The 17838-nt window shown below is 47.5% G+C and overlaps 8 protein-coding genes across 8 annotated transcripts; 3 read left to right on the top strand and 5 right to left on the bottom strand.

Annotated features, from left to right (window-relative positions):
- Positions 1–1140: 1140 nt before the first annotated feature.
- On the bottom strand, positions 1141–2637 carry EDB93DRAFT_1220533 (WD40-repeat-containing domain protein; the record flags this gene model as incomplete). Its single annotated transcript, XM_041451139.1, has 11 exons — positions 2486–2637; positions 2405–2433; positions 2272–2344; positions 2110–2222; positions 1989–2056; positions 1855–1961; positions 1727–1804; positions 1559–1680; positions 1360–1508; positions 1224–1305; positions 1141–1189 (listed from the first exon to the last, which is right to left on the bottom strand). The coding sequence occupies exons 1-11, from the start codon at positions 2588–2590 to the stop codon at positions 1141–1143; spliced, it is 975 nt and encodes a 324-aa protein (XP_041311910.1). The 5' UTR covers positions 2591–2637.
- Positions 2638–3511: 874 nt separating this feature from the next.
- On the top strand, positions 3512–3767 carry EDB93DRAFT_1246653 (uncharacterized protein; the record flags this gene model as incomplete). Its single annotated transcript, XM_041452481.1, has 3 exons — positions 3512–3526; positions 3576–3656; positions 3711–3767. 3 exons carry the CDS (start codon positions 3512–3514, stop codon positions 3765–3767), a joined length of 153 nt encoding a protein of 50 aa, XP_041311909.1.
- A 1739-nt stretch (positions 3768–5506) lies between these two features.
- EDB93DRAFT_1238447 (uncharacterized protein) lies at positions 5507–6263 on the bottom strand (the record flags this gene model as incomplete). Its single annotated transcript, XM_041451538.1, has 3 exons — positions 5507–5615; positions 5655–5977; positions 6030–6263. 3 exons carry the CDS (start codon positions 6261–6263, stop codon positions 5507–5509), a joined length of 666 nt encoding a protein of 221 aa, XP_041311908.1.
- A 230-nt stretch (positions 6264–6493) lies between these two features.
- Positions 6494–8070, top strand: EDB93DRAFT_749716 (uncharacterized protein). Its single transcript, XM_041457330.1, has 5 exons — positions 6494–6693; positions 6749–6840; positions 6900–7302; positions 7357–7979; positions 8025–8070. Exons 1-4 carry the CDS (start codon positions 6555–6557, stop codon positions 7821–7823), a joined length of 1101 nt encoding a protein of 366 aa, XP_041311907.1. The 5' UTR covers positions 6494–6554; the 3' UTR covers positions 7824–7979; positions 8025–8070.
- Positions 8071–10217: 2147 nt separating this feature from the next.
- Positions 10218–11520, top strand: EDB93DRAFT_1199987 (chord-domain-containing protein; the record flags this gene model as incomplete). The annotated part of the gene is made up of 6 exons (XM_041450930.1): positions 10218–10307; positions 10363–10449; positions 10503–10832; positions 10887–10910; positions 10961–11071; positions 11131–11520. Coding segments are annotated over 6 exons (1032 nt in total), but the record flags the coding sequence as incomplete, so codon positions are not given.
- Positions 11232–14376, bottom strand: EDB93DRAFT_749451 (uncharacterized protein). The gene is made up of 8 exons (XM_041457327.1): positions 14249–14376; positions 13699–14200; positions 13590–13649; positions 13448–13538; positions 12995–13397; positions 12727–12941; positions 12145–12674; positions 11232–12083 (listed from the first exon to the last, which is right to left on the bottom strand). Exons 1-8 carry the CDS (start codon positions 14324–14326, stop codon positions 11623–11625), a joined length of 2340 nt encoding a protein of 779 aa, XP_041311905.1. The 5' UTR covers positions 14327–14376; the 3' UTR covers positions 11232–11622.
- Position 14377: 1 nt separating this feature from the next.
- On the bottom strand, positions 14378–16367 carry EDB93DRAFT_749467 (uncharacterized protein). The gene is made up of 4 exons (XM_041457328.1): positions 16102–16367; positions 15694–16020; positions 14975–15635; positions 14378–14916 (listed from the first exon to the last, which is right to left on the bottom strand). The coding sequence occupies exons 1-4, from the start codon at positions 16171–16173 to the stop codon at positions 14783–14785; spliced, it is 1194 nt and encodes a 397-aa protein (XP_041311904.1). The 5' UTR covers positions 16174–16367; the 3' UTR covers positions 14378–14782.
- A 352-nt stretch (positions 16368–16719) lies between these two features.
- Positions 16720–17310, bottom strand: EDB93DRAFT_1123365 (uncharacterized protein). The gene is made up of 2 exons (XM_041448640.1): positions 16838–17310; positions 16720–16778 (listed from the first exon to the last, which is right to left on the bottom strand). Exon 1 carries the CDS (start codon positions 17219–17221, stop codon positions 16985–16987), a length of 237 nt encoding a protein of 78 aa, XP_041311903.1. The 5' UTR covers positions 17222–17310; the 3' UTR covers positions 16720–16778; positions 16838–16984.
- Positions 17311–17838: the final 528 nt, after the last annotated feature.

Here is a 17838-nt window from a genome sequence, read left to right as displayed (position 1 = left end):
TGTAAGGCGAACTTTCGAGTCTTCGACAGTGCCAATCATCAAAATATCTCGGCCGAACAATCCTAAATTTTCCAGCGGCGCGAAAGCGGGCCGCGGAGATCAGACACCGGTAGAAAGGTTGTATAGACATATCCCAAGACAGAATGTATTGAATTTGAATGTCCCCCTAATTTGAGCAGCATCCATCGCGGACTCTTATTTGGCTGGCTCTCATGTGTCAGCCCAAGTTGTCGTCGGCTGGCAAAGTTAATCAAAAGCGAGAAGAAATCTCAGAGATGTAAGATGGTCACACGAATATGATTTATCGATTCCTTCTGAATACCGAGGAGTTCCTCTTCATGGGTGTTGCGGCCCAAAAGTCGAAGGTGACCCATAAGAAACGACGCAACACAGGAGGTTCTGAAGTGCCGGTGATAACGGGACCCAGTCTGTTAACTGATTATTTCCGGCCGGATAATAATCGGGGGAAGACGCGTATCCACATTAGGCACGAGAGAACCATTTGATAATTTGGCGAGTAACACTCTGCGAGATGTGATCATGAGGTAAGAACTGTCCAAAAGTCCCATCTACTGGTAGATCTGACGGTGCCATGTTTTGCCATGCCCCAGAAATTTGGATGCCGATGGGCTAGATGTGAATCAGAGTTCTGTCTCATCAAATAACCAAAGAAACAACTGACGCGGAGTTGGTGTGGGCATACTTCCTTGATTTGGTTTTGATATTCAAGGGTGTGGAATTTGCGATATTTGATTTACCAAGAGACACGCGTTGCTGAATGTGGAGCATGGAACATCACCAAGACCGAGGACTTACTTCATTATGCCTTAAGGGATAAGAGGAGTGAATGGCTCAACGCCAGTGCTGGCTGGCCTGTTGCAGCCCTCTTGATATCAATCCGGGGAAAGTCGGATGTGTGGGCCCGAACGTCGAAGCGAAAGCAGAAGTCTGGAAGTTCAGAAACTAGTCGCATCCCTTCGGAAACAAGGGCTGGCTGCTAAGCGGAAAAAAACGGGTCAACGACACCCAAAAGAGTACTCGCCGACAAAACTGAATTGAGTATCCCGATAAATATTGCTATTTCGTAGACTGATGGAACAGAACGGTCGATGTAGATATTGTGTTTGACATAGACAAAAACTATCCAGCACCATCGTGGAGTGCGCAGCAAACAGCCGCTGGAGGCGTCCTTCAGCTTTCCTCACAAACTGGGACACGACGACTCGCCTTTATGATGACCATTATACTGTCGCACAGTCTCTCCCGAGGCCATTTCCCAGAGCCGGGCAGTGTGGTCCGAGGACGCTAAGAGTTGAGTTGGATACATTAGGCTATATAGTCAACAGGTGAATTCCTCACCTGTAACAAGATAAGCTGAATCAGCACTGAATGCGCAATCCCAAACCCAGCGTTGGTGGCCTTGAAGCACCTTCTCTTGTCTGAATTCATAATTCTGTGATATAGACCATATCTTCACGGTAGTATCTGCAGAGCACGTGGCGAGATATCTGGCTGTCCTTCAGAGACTTTGCCAGATCGGTAGCTCAGATGCGCTCACTTCACATCCGGACTTAGTAACACCCTAGTAAGATACTTCTTATGGGCGCTGAACTTTGTCACCGCCTGGTAACGAGGTAGATCTGATTTCTCCTCGTTAATTTTCCAGACGTAGCATTTGCCCTAATCCAAGAATGTAAATAACGAATCAGGAAAAGGTAGATAATACCTTATTGTTTCCAGCAACTAGACAAGAGCCATCAGATGCCAAGCTAACGGACCGAATAGGAACATCGCCTGCGGGCGTCTCCAACAATACGTCAACTAATGACGACTGCGACCTTGTTCTGAACATACCAGCTCGTGCGAGCAAAGATTTTCGGATAAATCCCATTGCTTAATGCAACCCGCTTGATCGCAGGATATGAGTTCTCCCTGATTTGGATGGACACAGACATCATTCACTTGGGGAGTTTGAGGGTATTAGCAACAGACATGAAAGAAGAGATCAAACTTGCCAGGGGCACCGTTATCATACGTTCTATGCACTTGTGTACTTCTGCGTGGATGTTATGCGCTCGAGGCTTTAGGAGTCATAGTAAGATTACACACCGGAGATCCCATATTCTGATGGTGCCGTCTTCACTACCCGTCACCAACCACTTACCTTCGCTGTGGAAGGATACGGAAGTTACATTATTTGTATGTGCATCCAGGCACGTTAGCTAAAGGGGATAAATGGATGGAGATAGTAACAGCTAATAGGGCGCGCACTGGTGTCGAGGAGGTGCTGGTAATCTCATAAATGTAGACCTTTTTGTGAATTGCTGCGGCCAATAGGCGCTTGCTAAAACAAAATGAGCCCATCAGTAAATTTGTACATGAATAAACAGGACATTGAGATTACTCGGGTGAGATGGCGAGACGATTCACTTGCTGATTCTTGTATAAGTCTTGACGACGGAAAATGGAAAAACGTTTTGCTCACACCAGATTCTCCAGATCTTGCTATAGTACGCGAACAAATTCCACTCCACGCTTCCCAGAACCTGATTTCATGGTCATAAGATCCAGTGACAAGGATTACAGACATCTTGGAGTTCTTGAACGTATTGTAGTAGAAGGGCTGAAGGTGTGACGGTGTGACTTGTGACAAACTAATTACCCACCTTACCTAAAACACTGGGTTGGCACAGGTTGGCACTGTCAATATCTTGAAGGTTGAACTCTGTACCTTTGTCTGACACGATATTTTTCTTCGTGGCACATTACTGAAGATCCAAAGATGATGGCCCGCTGAGTTCTTGATATTCGACTTCATATTCATGAAACGGAGCTCTGACGGATCGACTCCGAGGATCAACATGACGATCCGGAGTAGGGTGAGTCGTGACCCTTTCATCATTTACGCTACTAGTTAATGGAGGGGAGCTATCGTGATGCAACATGTGGCTATTTACCTGCGCGTATTTGCTCTGGTTTAACATTGAGCCCGTGCACTTCGAGAGTCTGCGTGCGCGGCGCACGGATTGTTACGTGTTAGCCGCAAGGCAAGGTGTTGTCTTTTGGGTCTGTACCTCAGCTTCTTAGACCTCATTCATTCAAAATTTTATGACCCTTCTCAACGGGGAGGCATCGCATTTGAATTTAAGTTCAGCCTCATCGGATTCTCGAATAGCGAGACGAATCTCGATATCCAACCGAATGAAATTAGTAAAGCCTTCGGCAATTGTCCCTTGGGTTGCCAGCTAATTAACGTGTCTATAGGTTTCCTTCACTGTAAGCGACCTCGCCCATTTCCATACAATCCAACCTATCATGCGTCCATCGTTATATGGGACAAATTAGACACGACCCTCGTCAAGTTCTCAGAAAGAAGTGCTAGCCTGAGTTCCCTATCACCGACCGAAGATGACTTGAAGTACGCTATAAAACAGGAGCACGGAATCATGTTTCCCTCAGCCCCCGGCTTCTCCAAACTCGACGTTTGTGTGCGGTATCTACTGTTTTGGCTATGAACGCTTTTCCAGTAAGCTACAGCCTACCTGGTTTGACGCCCATGCTGACTGAACTCTTAGAATGGCACTAGGGTCTTCTACTGGGCATCCGGTGGTGAAATCAAGTACGGTACTGTGCAGGCAACCAACCGCATGGCTGATGTAGGAAGATCTACACTATTGTAAAAGATATTCTTCTGATGAGCCATCTTATAGGGTACCCAGATTGTGGTGGTGAAGGTGGATGGGGAAGGCCACGCGCAGTTACCGTGAGTCTCGTTCGCTGATTCATGAGTGATGTCATTTTCTAATAAGATATGTTCACAGAGTGTCCAGTCTCGTAAAAGTAAATCAATGAGATTCACGACCTATAGAGTCCACTTAGAGTTATTTATTGCACATCCCACATTCATGGACCTCAGGATTACCACCACATCACTAGTACTGTATTCATTCGTCTCGTCGCACATGTAACTCATCCGTTTATATCTTGCGATCGATTTTTTGCACTTTAGTCGGGAAGATCCTGGGATCAATCAATCTGTTGGGGATCTGCTTTCCAGGTCGCGTGGCATCATGTGAGTTACCAGAAGATTGGGAAGTGATAAATCCGGCGAGAGCATTTTGCAGCCCCAGAAAACACATGTCTTTTGATTTTCCAATAAACAGTTCATGATTGTCCCGCACGATTGGGGTGACTGCTGGTGACCGGTGACTAGGCAAAGTTAATAGAGCATGGATGAACTTCGTCGCGGAAGCAAAAAAAAAACAACCACGTCATTGCTATATCATAAACCGAGGATAAATCGGGGTTCGCGGGGGTTCCCTTGGACAAAGACTCGTGGAAAGATACTATCTGGAATCAAATGATAGTACCCTCTAGGCCTGACCTTCTAGAACACTTGATCTTGGAGATTGAGCCGTTTTTAACCTCTGACCCCTCGCTTCTCGTAAAAACACACATATCTGGGGGAAAAGACAGTGCTTGAAGTCGAGCGATCGACTAGCGGGATACGGCGCAGTGAAAGACTGAAAGTTGTCTAGACATTCAACATGCCCAATATTTACAAACACACACGTGAGTGATAGCGTAATTATGGCTTAATCAGGAAATGTAACGCACTAGTCCAAACTTGCTTGGCCGCTGCAATGACACTTATCCTAGCTAGTACGCCACACTTGCGCAGTATCATTATCAATAGGAGATCGACACCACAACGAGTGTGTGAGCGAAACATGTGTGTTACATAAATTAGACGGTAGGAAAGACTTGTTTTTCTGGGGATCGGCTGTCGGAAAAACGTCACAGAAAACTTTCACAATACATCTTGATGTGAAAGTTGACCGATTTCCGCAGCCAATCTCAATATAATAGTAGTAGCAAGTCACTCAGCTCTCGGTATGCCTGGGGTAATATTTGTGATGAGATCGTGATGATGCCGAGGTCTATACAAGGTAATTTTCATTTCTTCTCGAAACTTCGCATAAATCGGAGCACCCTACCTATGTATATATAGATCCCCTACGACCTATTCGTGAGTACCGGTAATTCTGTGAGCCATACTTTTTTGATTGTTATGACACCATTCATCTAAAAATGCTATTTGAGCAGCACCACAGCACCAACTTCATTCCAGCTTGATATGTTCCGTATGATGAGTTTCTCTGATAGTCCAATCGTCATACTTCTAGCATGACATTGGGAAATTAGATCAAGATCAAGCTGAGTCCAAATAGGACCTTCCGAAGGAAATGCTTGGGTTGAATGAACATGCGGTAAATTTGCCAGTGCCTGTCCATCGGACCATACAACAACACAGTCCCGGATTGGCAAACGCGACATTTATATGAGCTCTAGAAAAATAACATTTCAGCATACCAGTATGGAAGTATGCTTGCCCCCTTAGTCAAAACCTCAAAATGCAACGAGCTCACTTATGAATTGAATGTAGGTACTGCCTTTCGGTCCTGAGTACGATCAAATATTTATGCGTTATATTTGTGAACAACAATCAACTTACCCTGACCATTATACTGACTCGCTGGCCAGCCGTGATCCCGCGTCCGAGGAAACGGTCCGCTTTTAGTATAGAATGATTGTAGTCATACCGCACGCTGTCCCTACTTTGAATTTTAGCTTCAAATTGAAGGCATATCGACTGCACTTGCATTTGTAAATAAACACTACCCGATGTGAGTAGAACCTCGAAGAAGTCTTCTGGGTTGCTTGTCGACTCCATCCGCAATACTCTGGCTGCGCCAAGGCTGACACCGAGAATCCAGGTTCCACTGGCTTCTATATTATCCACATGTCCGAGAATTTCCCCTACGGATGACAAGTGTAGAAGATGTGTTTGTACGTTCGAGGTTGGATGTAGCCCTTGCAGACGAGCTAGAATGGATGAAAGACCGGGATTCTGATCCTCCGACCAGGATGACAAATGCATCTCACGAAAATGTCGTATCACGCCGTCATAGTGGCCCTGTGATCATTTATAAGCCAAAAACTCTGATGACGAAGACGATATATGCAACCTCTTGGAAATTATAGTACGCGTCGGGAAGGAAGATGTCTTCGATCACACGATGCTCCTGTGGGTGGTTGGCAAGGAAGTCCTTTCGTCGCTTCCGAGCTTGTTTAGTTTCTGTAGAGTCGAGTTTAGTGAGGGCGGCGGAGAGGAGTGTGCGCTGTTCGGAGAGGGACAAAAAGTCCGGGAAAAATTTGAATCCTTCCGGGAGGCCAGCAAATCTTGTTTGTAAAGAGTGCATCTCGCGTGACAACGGTGCACATAATAATCGTCTACAGCTGGCAGAGAACATTTTCGACTAAACCATAAAATTCGGGAGATGTCAGATGAAAAGCTTTGGGTGCATCAATCATACAAGAGTGGATGCAATGGATGTTGCAGAGTCAACGAGCTATAGTCGGTTAAAGCAACCTGGACTCTTCGAAGTTTGAGCTCCGCTGCATGAAGCGTCGGGAGCATTTAGTACTTAGTACCGACCGCGCAAGATACCTTATCTAACGGTGCTTCTTGGGGTTCAACTTAGCTTGTGTGAATGTCGAAAGATCTTCTGCAGGACAGTGCATCCAAAGAACAACAAGGCAATTCATTGTATGCAGCACTCGCCAGGACCACCACAAGGGGAGTAGCACTTTACTTCTCTCGCCCGGTACGACTATTTCGACCAGCTAAAGGTTTGTCTGTCTGGATATCTTCATGATAGTCTCGTTGACAACGCTCATTATTGAGTGAGCGGTTGGCACTCTCTTCGTGGCCATGCTAATAAGCATGGGGCACCTTTAAGCGTCCAGTACATATCCGGGCTCGTGAAAACGCAAGGTGTAGTGCTCTTTAGTGGCTATTTCATACCTTTACTTTAATTTTGATCAGGCTTTGGCAGTTCATGGTGATTCCAAAGCATTTTGTGCCGCCAATGGTCGCAAATGCGATGTTGGGTACCGTTCTTTGGACGACCTACGCAGAAACATCTAATTACCTGGAAGCGCGTCTGGGGACGCATCCAACTGTCATCGCGGGGATTTCGGGTGCTGTTGCCGGGGGTACCCAAGCCTTGGTCGCAGCTCCTGTAGAGAATACCCGTCTTATCATCGAGGGTGGGACCGGTAGAGGATGGTCTCATGCATGGCAAGAAGTCTTCCGAGGAACTGAACCCCCAAGATCAGCCAGTAGAGTGGAGAATATCAAAGAGATAAGACAAGTCAGGCATTGGATGAAAGAAGTTTCCGAGATGGCTGGTCGAGGGTGGGATGGTTGGGGTTGGGGATGTGCCAAAGATGTCTGCGGTAATGCCTCCCCGAGTCATAATCCGCACTTTCTGAGATTTCATTGTTGTCTAGGCTTTGCTGCATTCTTTATGATATTTGAAATCACTCGTAGAGTGGCTTTAGCTTCCAAAGTTGCAGCGCAAGGCACTGTCCAAAATTTATCAATGACCTCAGAGGAACACTTCTTCGGCCGCCATTTTCCGCGAGCCATCCATGGCATTACCTTAGTGGCAGGAGGGGCATCGGCGGGTTTGGCATACGAGATCCTCAGCAGACCATGGGACGTAATCAGGCGCACAATTCAACCAGAACGGACCCTTGATCCCACTTTGAAACATTCGCTATTCGTGATTGTGCAGAAAATCCGTGGGGATGGAATAATACATTTTTTCCGCGATCCTTCGACTGTGGGCAGCGACAAGCCGGAAACGTCTACCGCTCGTCGTCGGATATATTCCGGCCTTCGAACGCTTGCTCGAGTCGGCCCATGGGGTTTGGGCTTTTTAGTATGGGAGGCTTTCGGACCGGGTTTGTCCTGACAGAACTGCGATCGGCATGTGGTGTATCCCAGGCCTGTAGTACTTATCCCATGCAGGCAGGTTATAATCAAGCAACGTAACCCATTTTCTCACCGTATTTCTCACAACGAGTGGACACTTTCTGGAGATATACAACACAATTTGCCAGCGGCAGAGGTGAATTCATGCGCAGATTTCACCGATAGACGCTAATAAGCTCAGGTATTCTGCCTACGGTGTTTCTGGCAAAGGGAAGTCCAACTCAAAAGGTCGATCGTGTTACGTATATGCGATCTTCGCACTTGGTGGCTGTACAGCATCAACTTGTGGCACTGCACCAGTGAGTGCTTAGTTGAGTGCGTAGAACCGCGTTTCAAGCATGCGACCCTCCCTTGAAACTTATCTTAATAAATCCGAACTTCAGGTAGGCTCACCCGTGAAGACGCAAATTTCTCCCATTCACTTTTACATCATGTTGCTGACAAAGGGGACAAATCGAATCTACCGATGCGAAAGTGCGCTGTTTGAGCCATATCACTAAAGTTGAAAACATATCAAGTAAGTCCATGGAAAGCGCAATACATTTCACCGCAAGGGGCACCACCTAGCGCTGACATTCTGTCCATAGCCCTACCTGCTGCGCCCCGAGGAGTAAGTGTTCACTCATGGAGCGTAACACGCACTGATTGTCGAGTCAGGAACATAAGGCGTAGCATTCCATTGCCAATTTTTCATGCTCCTGTTGTTCGGTCGTGGCACTTCCTTTCCCATGCGATTTGCGGAGCTTACACTCTCTCCGAGTAAACTTCTGATCGGCAACGACGTGAGCTTTATGGCAGCACCGGAACGCCTTGCGGCCCTTGCCGCACGCTCTAAGAATGCTTGACATCTGGATCTTTATAGCTCTGAGAACCTCGGCTCGAGGTAATGCTTCCATTGTCACAATGGAACTTCAATCTCCAATGGAACAACAACGTTACGATAGATTACTTCAAGGCGGCAAAGCTGCTACTTAACAAGCCAAGTTCACATTTCTAGCAATTGTTTCTGGATTCATGACCGAGGCGCCAAAATTGAGACGCGCTCCCTGACCACACGAAAGACTGATAATATTATACAGGCTGTGCAAGGTGGACACGAGCCGAACTTAACCATATCGTCAAACATTTGACCCTTCAGTAGCTTCGACATCGCCACTGGCCCAGAACTCGCATACATTTGGTTGTGAGGTAGGCTTTTGTCAGACCCACCTAACTGCTGCGTTCAGGTGTCATATGACCTTCTATGTGAATAAGCTTACCAAGTATAAAACTTGTTCTAGTCCACAATGTTGTTCATTCCGCTAAATTAATGACTCGCCTTTCATGACAGGGCCGCTCTCGTGTGTGGCGATATCAGTCCAAGTCTTAGCCATATCCGAAACATGTCCAATTCCTGCATCTTACCGATATGTCACTGAACTTGTAGTCTATGGTGCGAAACCCAAGAATCCTGTGTGACGTGAACCGTCTCGTTATGATCAATGATCGAGAGCCTGGATAGACCATGTTCCCCTTTTCGTGCCAATGTAAATTTCATCATCCCGGCACTGAGGATCGTCCTTGTTCGTGGTTGGCATCCGTTCTATCAACATTCAATAGTATCTAAATCGCCGAGCACTCGCCGGCTCAATATCAGAGTCGAGATATTTGACTGCGCTGTAACGCATGGCTGTGATCCGCAGGGTGCGGTAATATAAGGTGTCTCACAGGATCGCAATGCACTTCTGTGAAATGATGCTGTTCACTCTGATCAGGTCTCCGTCGACCCTTCCATTATTATACTGCATCCTCTTATGAGCCAGCCGTTTCTGCAAAGAAAAATAGTTGATTATTCCACGTGATGTTCTGGGCCTATTATGTAGATAATAAATAGTAATGCAGTCGCCCCCCTGTATAAAAAAGTCCATTTTACTCGCGCCTGGTTTCTGGTGTGAGTGTGGAGCGATAAGAGTAGCGTGAAACGAACGATCAGGGCACGGGGGTAGGCGTGCACACGAGTGAGTACTTGGGGTTAGAACTGCTCGGTGATGTGAAAAGACGCTGAGAATAATGAATGCTCGGCGGGGAGACCACACAGGTTTCATGGAGTCATTTTCATGAGTAAGATGATTTACCATAATTGTATGTAAAATACATTAATAGAATAAATCTGGATGTACTTGACATTAAGCAGCTTCTAAGAGGTGTAATGAGCGCAGTACTTTGGATATCGTAACGGTCGACTTGCAAGACATCTTTGCAGAGATCGATTATGTAAGCATCTTAGCAGAATGAACTAGAATGAACCAAGTTACTCGTCGATCGATACTTTAAACAACGGCTTTGAACGTGTATACAGTACAGGATCCTATACTTTGATTGCAACTCACTCACAATGCCACGTTGCACACGAAAAGGCTGCAGCCAGGATTACGATTTAGCTACTAATGATTCGTCCAGCTGCACGTACCATCATGGAGCACCTGTGAGCCGCCGTAACATCTTAACCTCGAATCATCGCAGTTTATTCTAGCCTGTAGGTCTTCCATGAAGGCCTGAAATCGTGGTCTTGTTGTTCCGATGTGAATAAGCCGGTCCTGGACTTTGACGAGTTCATGAAAATACCTGTAAGTGATCTGCGGGTTTTCAGTCATCGGTGTGCTGACAAATTCATTGCCAGGGATGTATGGTCTCGTCACATACAGACGAAGCCCCAGAAGTACCTGCACCTGCGGTAAAAACATCCACGGATGACTCCAATCCAATCATGAAGGAGGCAAAAGACGGAGCGGAGGTTTATGTGACCAGTGCACCAAAACTTGCATCGCCTAAGCCATCCATTCCCCCACCTGTGGAAACTCCTGTCATTGAAGATTCTGATGATCTGGACGTACCGGTACCTCCTGGCACCGTATGTAAACGCAGGAGTTGTGGTACCGCTTTTGTCAGCGATGAGGTGAATCGAATTGGAGATGGTGATGAGACTATCTGCACATACCACCCAGCTGCTGTACGTTGATGGTGTTAATGATGGGCTCGCCTGTCGGCTGACTCAAGACTTCAGCCCATCTTCCATGAAGGAAGCAAGGTCAGTCATGTGGAGACCGCACCGATGAGAAGCTAAAATCCCACCCACAGGGTTACATATGCTGTAAACGACGTGTCTTGGAGTTCGATGAGTTCCTCAAGATCGAGGGATGTAAAAAGGGGCGCCACGTGTTTGCGCCCAAGCAGCTTACAGAACCTCAGGTTTGCTCTCTCGCTGTCACTTTATCGCTTGAGGGACTGGATCCAATTTGTCATTTTAGGTGGAGCAGTTCACTGATTGCCGTGTCGATCATTATCAGACGCCAAAGGAAGTCCACATTTCTGTGTTTGCCAAACAAGTGGACAGGGAAAAGAGCACTGTCGAGATAGAGCACAATCAGATTCACTTCAACCTCTATCTCCCTGGACCCAAGCGCTTCCACCGTACAATCGTCCTTTTTGGTCCAGTGGATCCTGATGGGTCTTCGTATAAATTCTATAATACGAAGGTCGAAGTGGTCCTCAAGAAACTTGATACGAGGAGTTGGACTTTGCTGGAAAAGACAACTCGTGACCTTGGCAACATCAGCTTGACTTTCGGTGTAGGTGGTCGAACGGGCACCATTGGCGGCAAAGATCTAGTGCTTGATGAGCAAAACACAAATAGAGTCAATTAGATGATTGATGGGAATCAACGCGAAAACTCTAGTCTAAATTCTAGTGTAGGGATAAGAATACCATATCGATGATTTGAACTTCGAAAGCACCACGGATCACAATATACCAGGTATTTCGATCGTTTGATACATCTGTATCAAGTCGCCGTCACGCAAATCCTCATGGCCCTGCAGACTGATCCCGCATTCAGTACCTTTCTTCACCTCCAGCATATCCTTCTTGTGCTGCTTAAGTGCATCGAGGGTACCTTCATAGATTACTTGGCCATTGCGAACAACTCGAGCCCCTTTCGACTTCTCGATGATGCCATTACTGACTCTGCAACCTGCTATTTTCTTAGTCGCCTTCCCTTTCAGGTGGATATCGAAAAGTTGCAATACAGTCGCTTCGCCAGTCACTTTGGTCTCATAGGTGCAGGGCAGCAACGCAGTGACTCGGTCTCGGACCTCGTCCATGATCCGATAGATGATGTTGGACGAATAAATTGGGACGTGGTTCTGTGCCGCAGCAGTCTCCACTGAACGCGGAATTTTGACCGAGAAGGCAACAATTATACCTATGTGCGCAGTATCAGCATTTTGGACCCACAATAAATCATCACAACTCGGGGTCCTTACCCTCAGCGGCCTTGGCCATCATTACATCGCTCTCCATTACATCCCCTACCCCCGTGGATACGACCTTTACGCGAGCATGTTCATTCCCGATCCCTTCCAGCGCGCCCACAACGGCCTCAACACTCCCGCTCACATCACCTTTGATCACCAGCCGGAGCTCTTTAGGGCCGCCATCTAATATATTCCTCATATCTCGACTCTTATCCTCTTCCTTCCGGACTCTTTCACGCTCTGCAGCACGCGCAATATTAATTGCCTCCGCGTCAATCAGAACTGTTTCCACTTCCTTTTTCCTAATCCTATTTGCAAGAGCTTTCTTTACGTTGCTCTCGCTGGCCTGCACAATTTCGTCACCTGCACCCGGAAGTGACCGCCACCCAGACACGGTGACTGCCATTCCGGGATATGCGGCCTTAACAGGTGCACCAGATGAATCCGACATAAGACGGACTTTCCCGGAAGATGTGCCTGCTAGGATGTGAGCACCAGTAGTTAAACATCCACGTAAAACCAGAACTGTCGCAGTAGGCCTGTCAATGAATGGGCTGTTAATCGAGCACGATACAACGCTTCTGAACCTACCCAAGACCTTTGTGCATCCTCGATTCAATAACATGTCCATAAGCCGGCCCATCTTGCTCTGCGCGTAAATCCTGTACCTCGGCCATCAATGACAGGGTGTCTATTAGATCATTCAATCCATGTCCTGTTAATCCGGACACTTCGACGGATGGAATGTCTCCTCCAAATGCCTCCAGCTGGACGCCCTCAGCAAGGAGTGCATGCTGGACTTTTTCCTGCAGTCCCTTCTGTTAAGCTCTCATAACAAGATGACACAGAAGATACCCACTACATCCGCTTCTGGTTTATCAACCTTGTTGATAGCCACAACAACCCCAATTTTGTCTTGCTCTCCCTTGATAAGCCTTATAACCTCTTTTGTCTGAGGCATAATGCCGTCATCTGCTGCGACGACAAGGACAATCAAGTCCGTAACACTGGCACCACGCGAGCGCATTGCAGAAAAAGCAGCATGTCCGGGTGTGTCAAGAAATGTAATTGTACCACTAGAGGATCCCTTGACAGGGACCGAGAAGGCACCGATATGCTGCGTGATACCACCAGCCTCACTATCAACAACAGACGCAGAGCGAAGGGTATCTAGAAGAGTGGTTTTACCGTGGTCAACGTGACCCATGATAGTAATGATAGGTGGGCGTGTTGGAAGAGTAGTTGGGTCAGGATGTGGAGCACTGAACATTGCATGAGTAAACAAGCACATCAGATATCTCAGACTACGTACGGTGGATATATATCAAAAGCAGCTTCATCATTGACGATAGGATTGCGGCCAAATTCTTCCGCAAGAAGGGCAGCGTAATCGGACGTCAATACTACAGTGAAGCATCAGTAACGGAGCGGAGAAGGGATGGAATGAACGGGACCATGATCATATGACGCCTCAGCCGCCATCCCTGCATCGACCATTTTACGTTGAAGTAGTGCTGCAATTGTTGAGTCCAGGTAGCCCTCATGAAGTCATCAGTAACTTACTCTGCCGCACATTTAATAGTCTTGCTAATTGACCAACAGAAACTGTTGTAGGAATGTATACATTGACGGCTACTTTTTTCTTCCCAAATTGCGATCGACGAGTTGCGGGACGAGCGTATGTATTAACAGCTACTTTCTCCATGCCAGATTGCGATCGACGAGTTGTAGGACGAGCGGATGTATTACGAGCTACTTTCTCCATGTCAGGTTGCGAACGAGGAGTTGTGGGACGAGCGTATTTATTAACAGCCACTTTCTCCATGCCATGTTGCGATCGAGGAGTTGTGGGACGAGCGTATTTATTAACAGCTCCTTTCTCAATGCCAGGTTGCGGTTGAGGAGTTGTGGGACGAGCCCATTTTGAAGTGGAGGGAGCAGCACGCAAAGACGCGCCTCGGAAGTCGTTAGATTCGTGATTAAAGGATGTCGTTTTTACTCTAACCCATTTGCTTGGGGTTGGCTTTTGGGGAAGAACGGGGTCAACGGAGGGCCATTCCGATGGCTAGCGAAAAGGTTATAATCCTGTCATGACAGAGGTAGTGGTACCCACCTTGACTTTGGTTGCTGTTGATGCACACCTCCGCTGCGTGAGCTGAAGAACACAAATACCTGCTTTGCGACGATGCATCTGAGGTGCTCGTCAAGGTCGGTGTCTAAACACAACCATTACGTAACAGTGTAGTGCCCTACAACGCCATTTTCATAACAATCATGCAGCCACTGGTCCAACCCGCCCTGATGACAAGTACTAGTGCCCATATCGCCATAGATCCAACCTTTAACTGCAGCACTCAAAAACATGATAACTGATACGATCTTGATGACTTGATATTAATTGACGTTGATGCTACACGAATCTGAGTCACATTTATGAAAGCGATAGAACAAGACAAGTACAAAACGAGCGAGATAGAAAACCAGATAGAGAGAGACAGAGGGAAAGAAATACACGAATATCGCACCAACAAATCACATGCATATCAATGCATCCTGAATAGATGCAACCCTTTCCTGATACCACACCCACCATGTTCGGATAATCTGACGAGAGGATGTGTATGGTCAGATCAGCCCCGATTTGCACTCACTCGGCCCCAGCTCCCCTCACTGCCACTATCAAAATCACTCCCTTCGTCAAACTCTGAAAAAGGGTTGTGCAAACGCGCACTTCCGCTTCGCGACACCGACATTTCCTCCCCATCCGCATCTGAGCCCTCGCTAAATGACATAAACTCATCCTCGCTCGTCATCAAAGGCGACATAGAGCTCACAGCACCTGAGAGGGACGTGATCTGCTGGGGTGGGGAGAGTACAGCGAATGGCGAGCCAGAGCGGCTACCACTGCTCCCAAGGCTCAGGACATCTGTGTGTGGGGAGGAGAGGACACTGTGTGATGAAGGTGGGGAAATAAGGACAGGCGGAGTAGGCGCAGTGGGGTAACGTTCTGATAGTGATTCCACAACGCTAATATTTGCGTTCATATTCTCGTGCACACTAGCGCCGGCGTTGTTGTTAATATTGATATTAACATGTTCGCCCTCAACGTCAACGTCTACACGCCTGCCTTGCACATCCACCCTAATGCGCGAATTCGTATCCGAGTGCTGCAACGACCAGCTCGACTGTGTGCGGGAGCGTACGGGAGTGCGCACAACTGGAGAAAATGGGCAGGCAGAGTAGGCGGCGCTTGTGCGAGGGGTGTCAGGAAGGATGGGACCGAATGGCGGGCTAGGAGGAGGGGAAGATTGGAGAGAGGGGGCGAAAAATATAGTAGTGTTACCCTCACATTCACCGTCACTTGCAGTGTGGGAAGAGGCCCGGGAGTGGGCACGGGTGGGCGTGCGGGTGGATACAGATAGCGCTTCTGTGAAGGGGGAGGAGACGTTGGAGATGACGTGAGTGGGTGCGAGCGGAGTGTGCGTGAGGGATGTGAAGGACTGTACATGTTTAATCAGCATTCTGGAAGGTGCGGTATTATGGAAATGGAAGAAATACATCATCTATTGAGGTAGATATACTCCCTTCTTCTGTATCAGGGATTACTCTGACTCTCCGCCTCAAAACCGTGCCTTGTGCGGTGGAATGCACATTATTTCGCCATTCATCAACGAGGCCGAGGTTGAGGCCTTCCAACTCAATGGAATCTTCGTTTCTCGCAGGAGTCCTGTTCCTCGGATCAGCACCTCTGGGACCCGGATCTCCATTTCCAGGTCTTCCGGTGGATGGCACAGGAACAGGTCCTCCGCTTCGAGCACGGCGCTTGGCAAGGAAGTCCTCTGCCCAACGCTCTATGGCAGGGGCGATGTGAGGCTCGTAGACGAACTGAAGAGTATATTAGAAAGGTGTATTTGAATGCGGGAGAAGACGGAATGGGATTCTTGTAGACATAAGATAAAAAGTCACCTCGTGAAAAGCAACAGCAGCAGCAACACCTGCAATAGCTGCAAAGACGTACACCGCTACTGGCGCTGGCATCGCGATCAGCTCGATCAGCAGCTGGTGAGAAGTTTGAGCGCTAGGGGTCAGTTGCTAATTCTAGTCGGTCGAATGTGCCTAACTACTTGGACAATGTAGTTTATGTTTGTCGACTCGTCGTCGATAGGATGAGGACAAGAAGAAAGAGATAGTAATAATTGTCGTTTGCTGTGGTCGATTGCAGCAGGCCTAGCCTAAAGCGCCCGTTCCGCATGCTCAATCATTACGCAATCAACGCCCGAAGCTCGGCCGGGTACTTCCGGATTTGTCCTCAAGCGCAGTGAAGACTGCTCCAGCCCGTCTACCACCAGTCTACGTGCACCGGGCTGTAATCTATCGGTATATGCCAGACTTCGCAGTGACAATGATACTGACTTCGACATTCAAGATGCTCACGATGTGATTGGAAAACATGGCTTGAAGCAACTTTTTCATTTCAGATATCGGATGCCTGTTGAGTGTTCAATAGAGTAGGGAAACTGTACGGTATGCACGACATAGGTGAGTTTGTATTAGGTCCACATCTTTATATTTGATCTTCGAGCCTATCTATGTTACACCAACAGTGAGACTGCGCTGTGGATTGATCTGCACGCCCCTTGATGGTATTCTTCTCGTGTTATCGTACGCCCTATCCTATTCTAACATCCTATATTCATGAAAGTTTTACGCCAACTTCAATATGCAAAGAGCCATGTGGACATTTTTCTTGATGCGCGTTGAACGTTGATCAACTCTACAACTCACTAGTAACTCGCGCATCAGCGTCAACGGCCATACTGCACCGATGTGAAAGCAAAAACACGACTCACTATGCAGATAAAAGGGCCCTGCCATATAGATAAGTCATGTTATCAATTTCCAGGAAAATGCTGATACGCACGCATTTATCGTAAACGCAGGGTCGATTTTTGCATTGTGAGTCCGAAAAGCAGAACTTGAAAGTGCATTTGGCGGCAACCGTGTAATTACTGGTAGCGGGCATGGCAGAAATTGGCGATGCTAAGACAGTAATGACGGCGAGGACAATGGCAGAGGGGAAATGCATTGTTTGTAACTTGTGCGATATGGGATCGGGTAATTTTGAAGGCGATAATAGGAAGACGGTCGATATTTATGGTGTTCTGTGTAATTCCTGTTGCGTGGATGTGCCTTTCAACAGATGCTAATGCCAGCAAGGTCTATTGGGAATTATGACCATTCGCATTTCCAACCAGCTGTTGACTTGATCAGAATCGCAACCATTCTGTCTACATTTTGAGATGTTGTGATTTCTGCCGTGGGCAAACTGGTCGATCTCGGAGAGATTCGGCAGGGCAAGCACGGAGACTTGCCAGTGAGTGCTGAAATTTGATAGACAATTCATAGTAGCGTTTTCGAGTCGTTTCTGTCTGGCATGACATCTGACACAGACCCATGGCTGCGAAGGAGTTGTTGCAGGCGCGCCTCTCCAGTGCGAAGGACATCTGCAATGGCTAAAGCCAGCAAGAGCCGCCGTCCTCCGAAATGATCCCGCACCCATCTGCTGCTAGCTGCCTCTCAGTTTGACGAGGCATGAGCCGCATGACATGATGATTCCGTGAATTCAAACTCAGACATGAGAGGGAAGCTGTTTTCAGCATTGGAAACAGAAGTGAAAACAACAACGAGGGTGTCCTCCATCAT

This window comes from Suillus bovinus (assembly GCF_016758785.1).
Source record: "Suillus bovinus strain UH-Sbo-P2 chromosome Unknown EDB93scaffold_6, whole genome shotgun sequence".
NCBI classification, from domain to species: domain Eukaryota; kingdom Fungi; phylum Basidiomycota; class Agaricomycetes; order Boletales; family Suillaceae; genus Suillus; species Suillus bovinus.
The sequence above is the reverse complement of the archived record's forward strand: the minus strand, read 5'-3'. Positions and strand labels throughout refer to the sequence as shown.

Bases quoted from the DNA above. Each gene is read 5' to 3' on its own strand.
- EDB93DRAFT_749716 (XM_041457330.1), top strand. From the start codon at position 6,555: ATGTCGAAAGATCTTCTGCAGGACAGTGCATCCAAAGAACAACAAGGC. The intron at 6,694-6,748 runs GTTTGTCTGTCT...CTCATTATTGAG, and splicing joins ACTATTTCGACCAGCTAAAG to TGAGCGGTTGGCACTCTCTT. The intron at 7,303-7,356 runs GTAATGCCTCCC...ATTGTTGTCTAG, and splicing joins ATGTGCCAAAGATGTCTGCG to GCTTTGCTGCATTCTTTATG.
- EDB93DRAFT_749451 (XM_041457327.1), bottom strand. From the start codon at position 14,326: ATGCATCGTCGCAAAGCAGGTATTTGTGTTCTTCAGCTCACGCAGCGG. The intron at 13,398-13,447 runs GTACGTAGTCTG...TGCAATGTTCAG, and splicing joins GCTTTTGATATATATCCACC to TGCTCCACATCCTGACCCAA. The intron at 12,675-12,726 runs GTAGGTTCAGAA...ATTCATTGACAG, and splicing joins AGGATGCACAAAGGTCTTGG to GCCTACTGCGACAGTTCTGG.
- EDB93DRAFT_749467 (XM_041457328.1), bottom strand. From the start codon at position 16,173: ATGCCAGCGCCAGTAGCGGTGTACGTCTTTGCAGCTATTGCAGGTGTT. The intron at 16,021-16,101 runs GTGACTTTTTAT...TATACTCTTCAG, and splicing joins CTGCTGTTGCTTTTCACGAG to TTCGTCTACGAGCCTCACAT. The intron at 14,917-14,974 runs GTGCTGTGAGCT...TATGTCATTTAG, and splicing joins GCAGATCACGTCCCTCTCAG to CGAGGGCTCAGATGCGGATG.
- EDB93DRAFT_1123365 (XM_041448640.1), bottom strand. From the start codon at position 17,221: ATGCATTTCCCCTCTGCCATTGTCCTCGCCGTCATTACTGTCTTAGCA.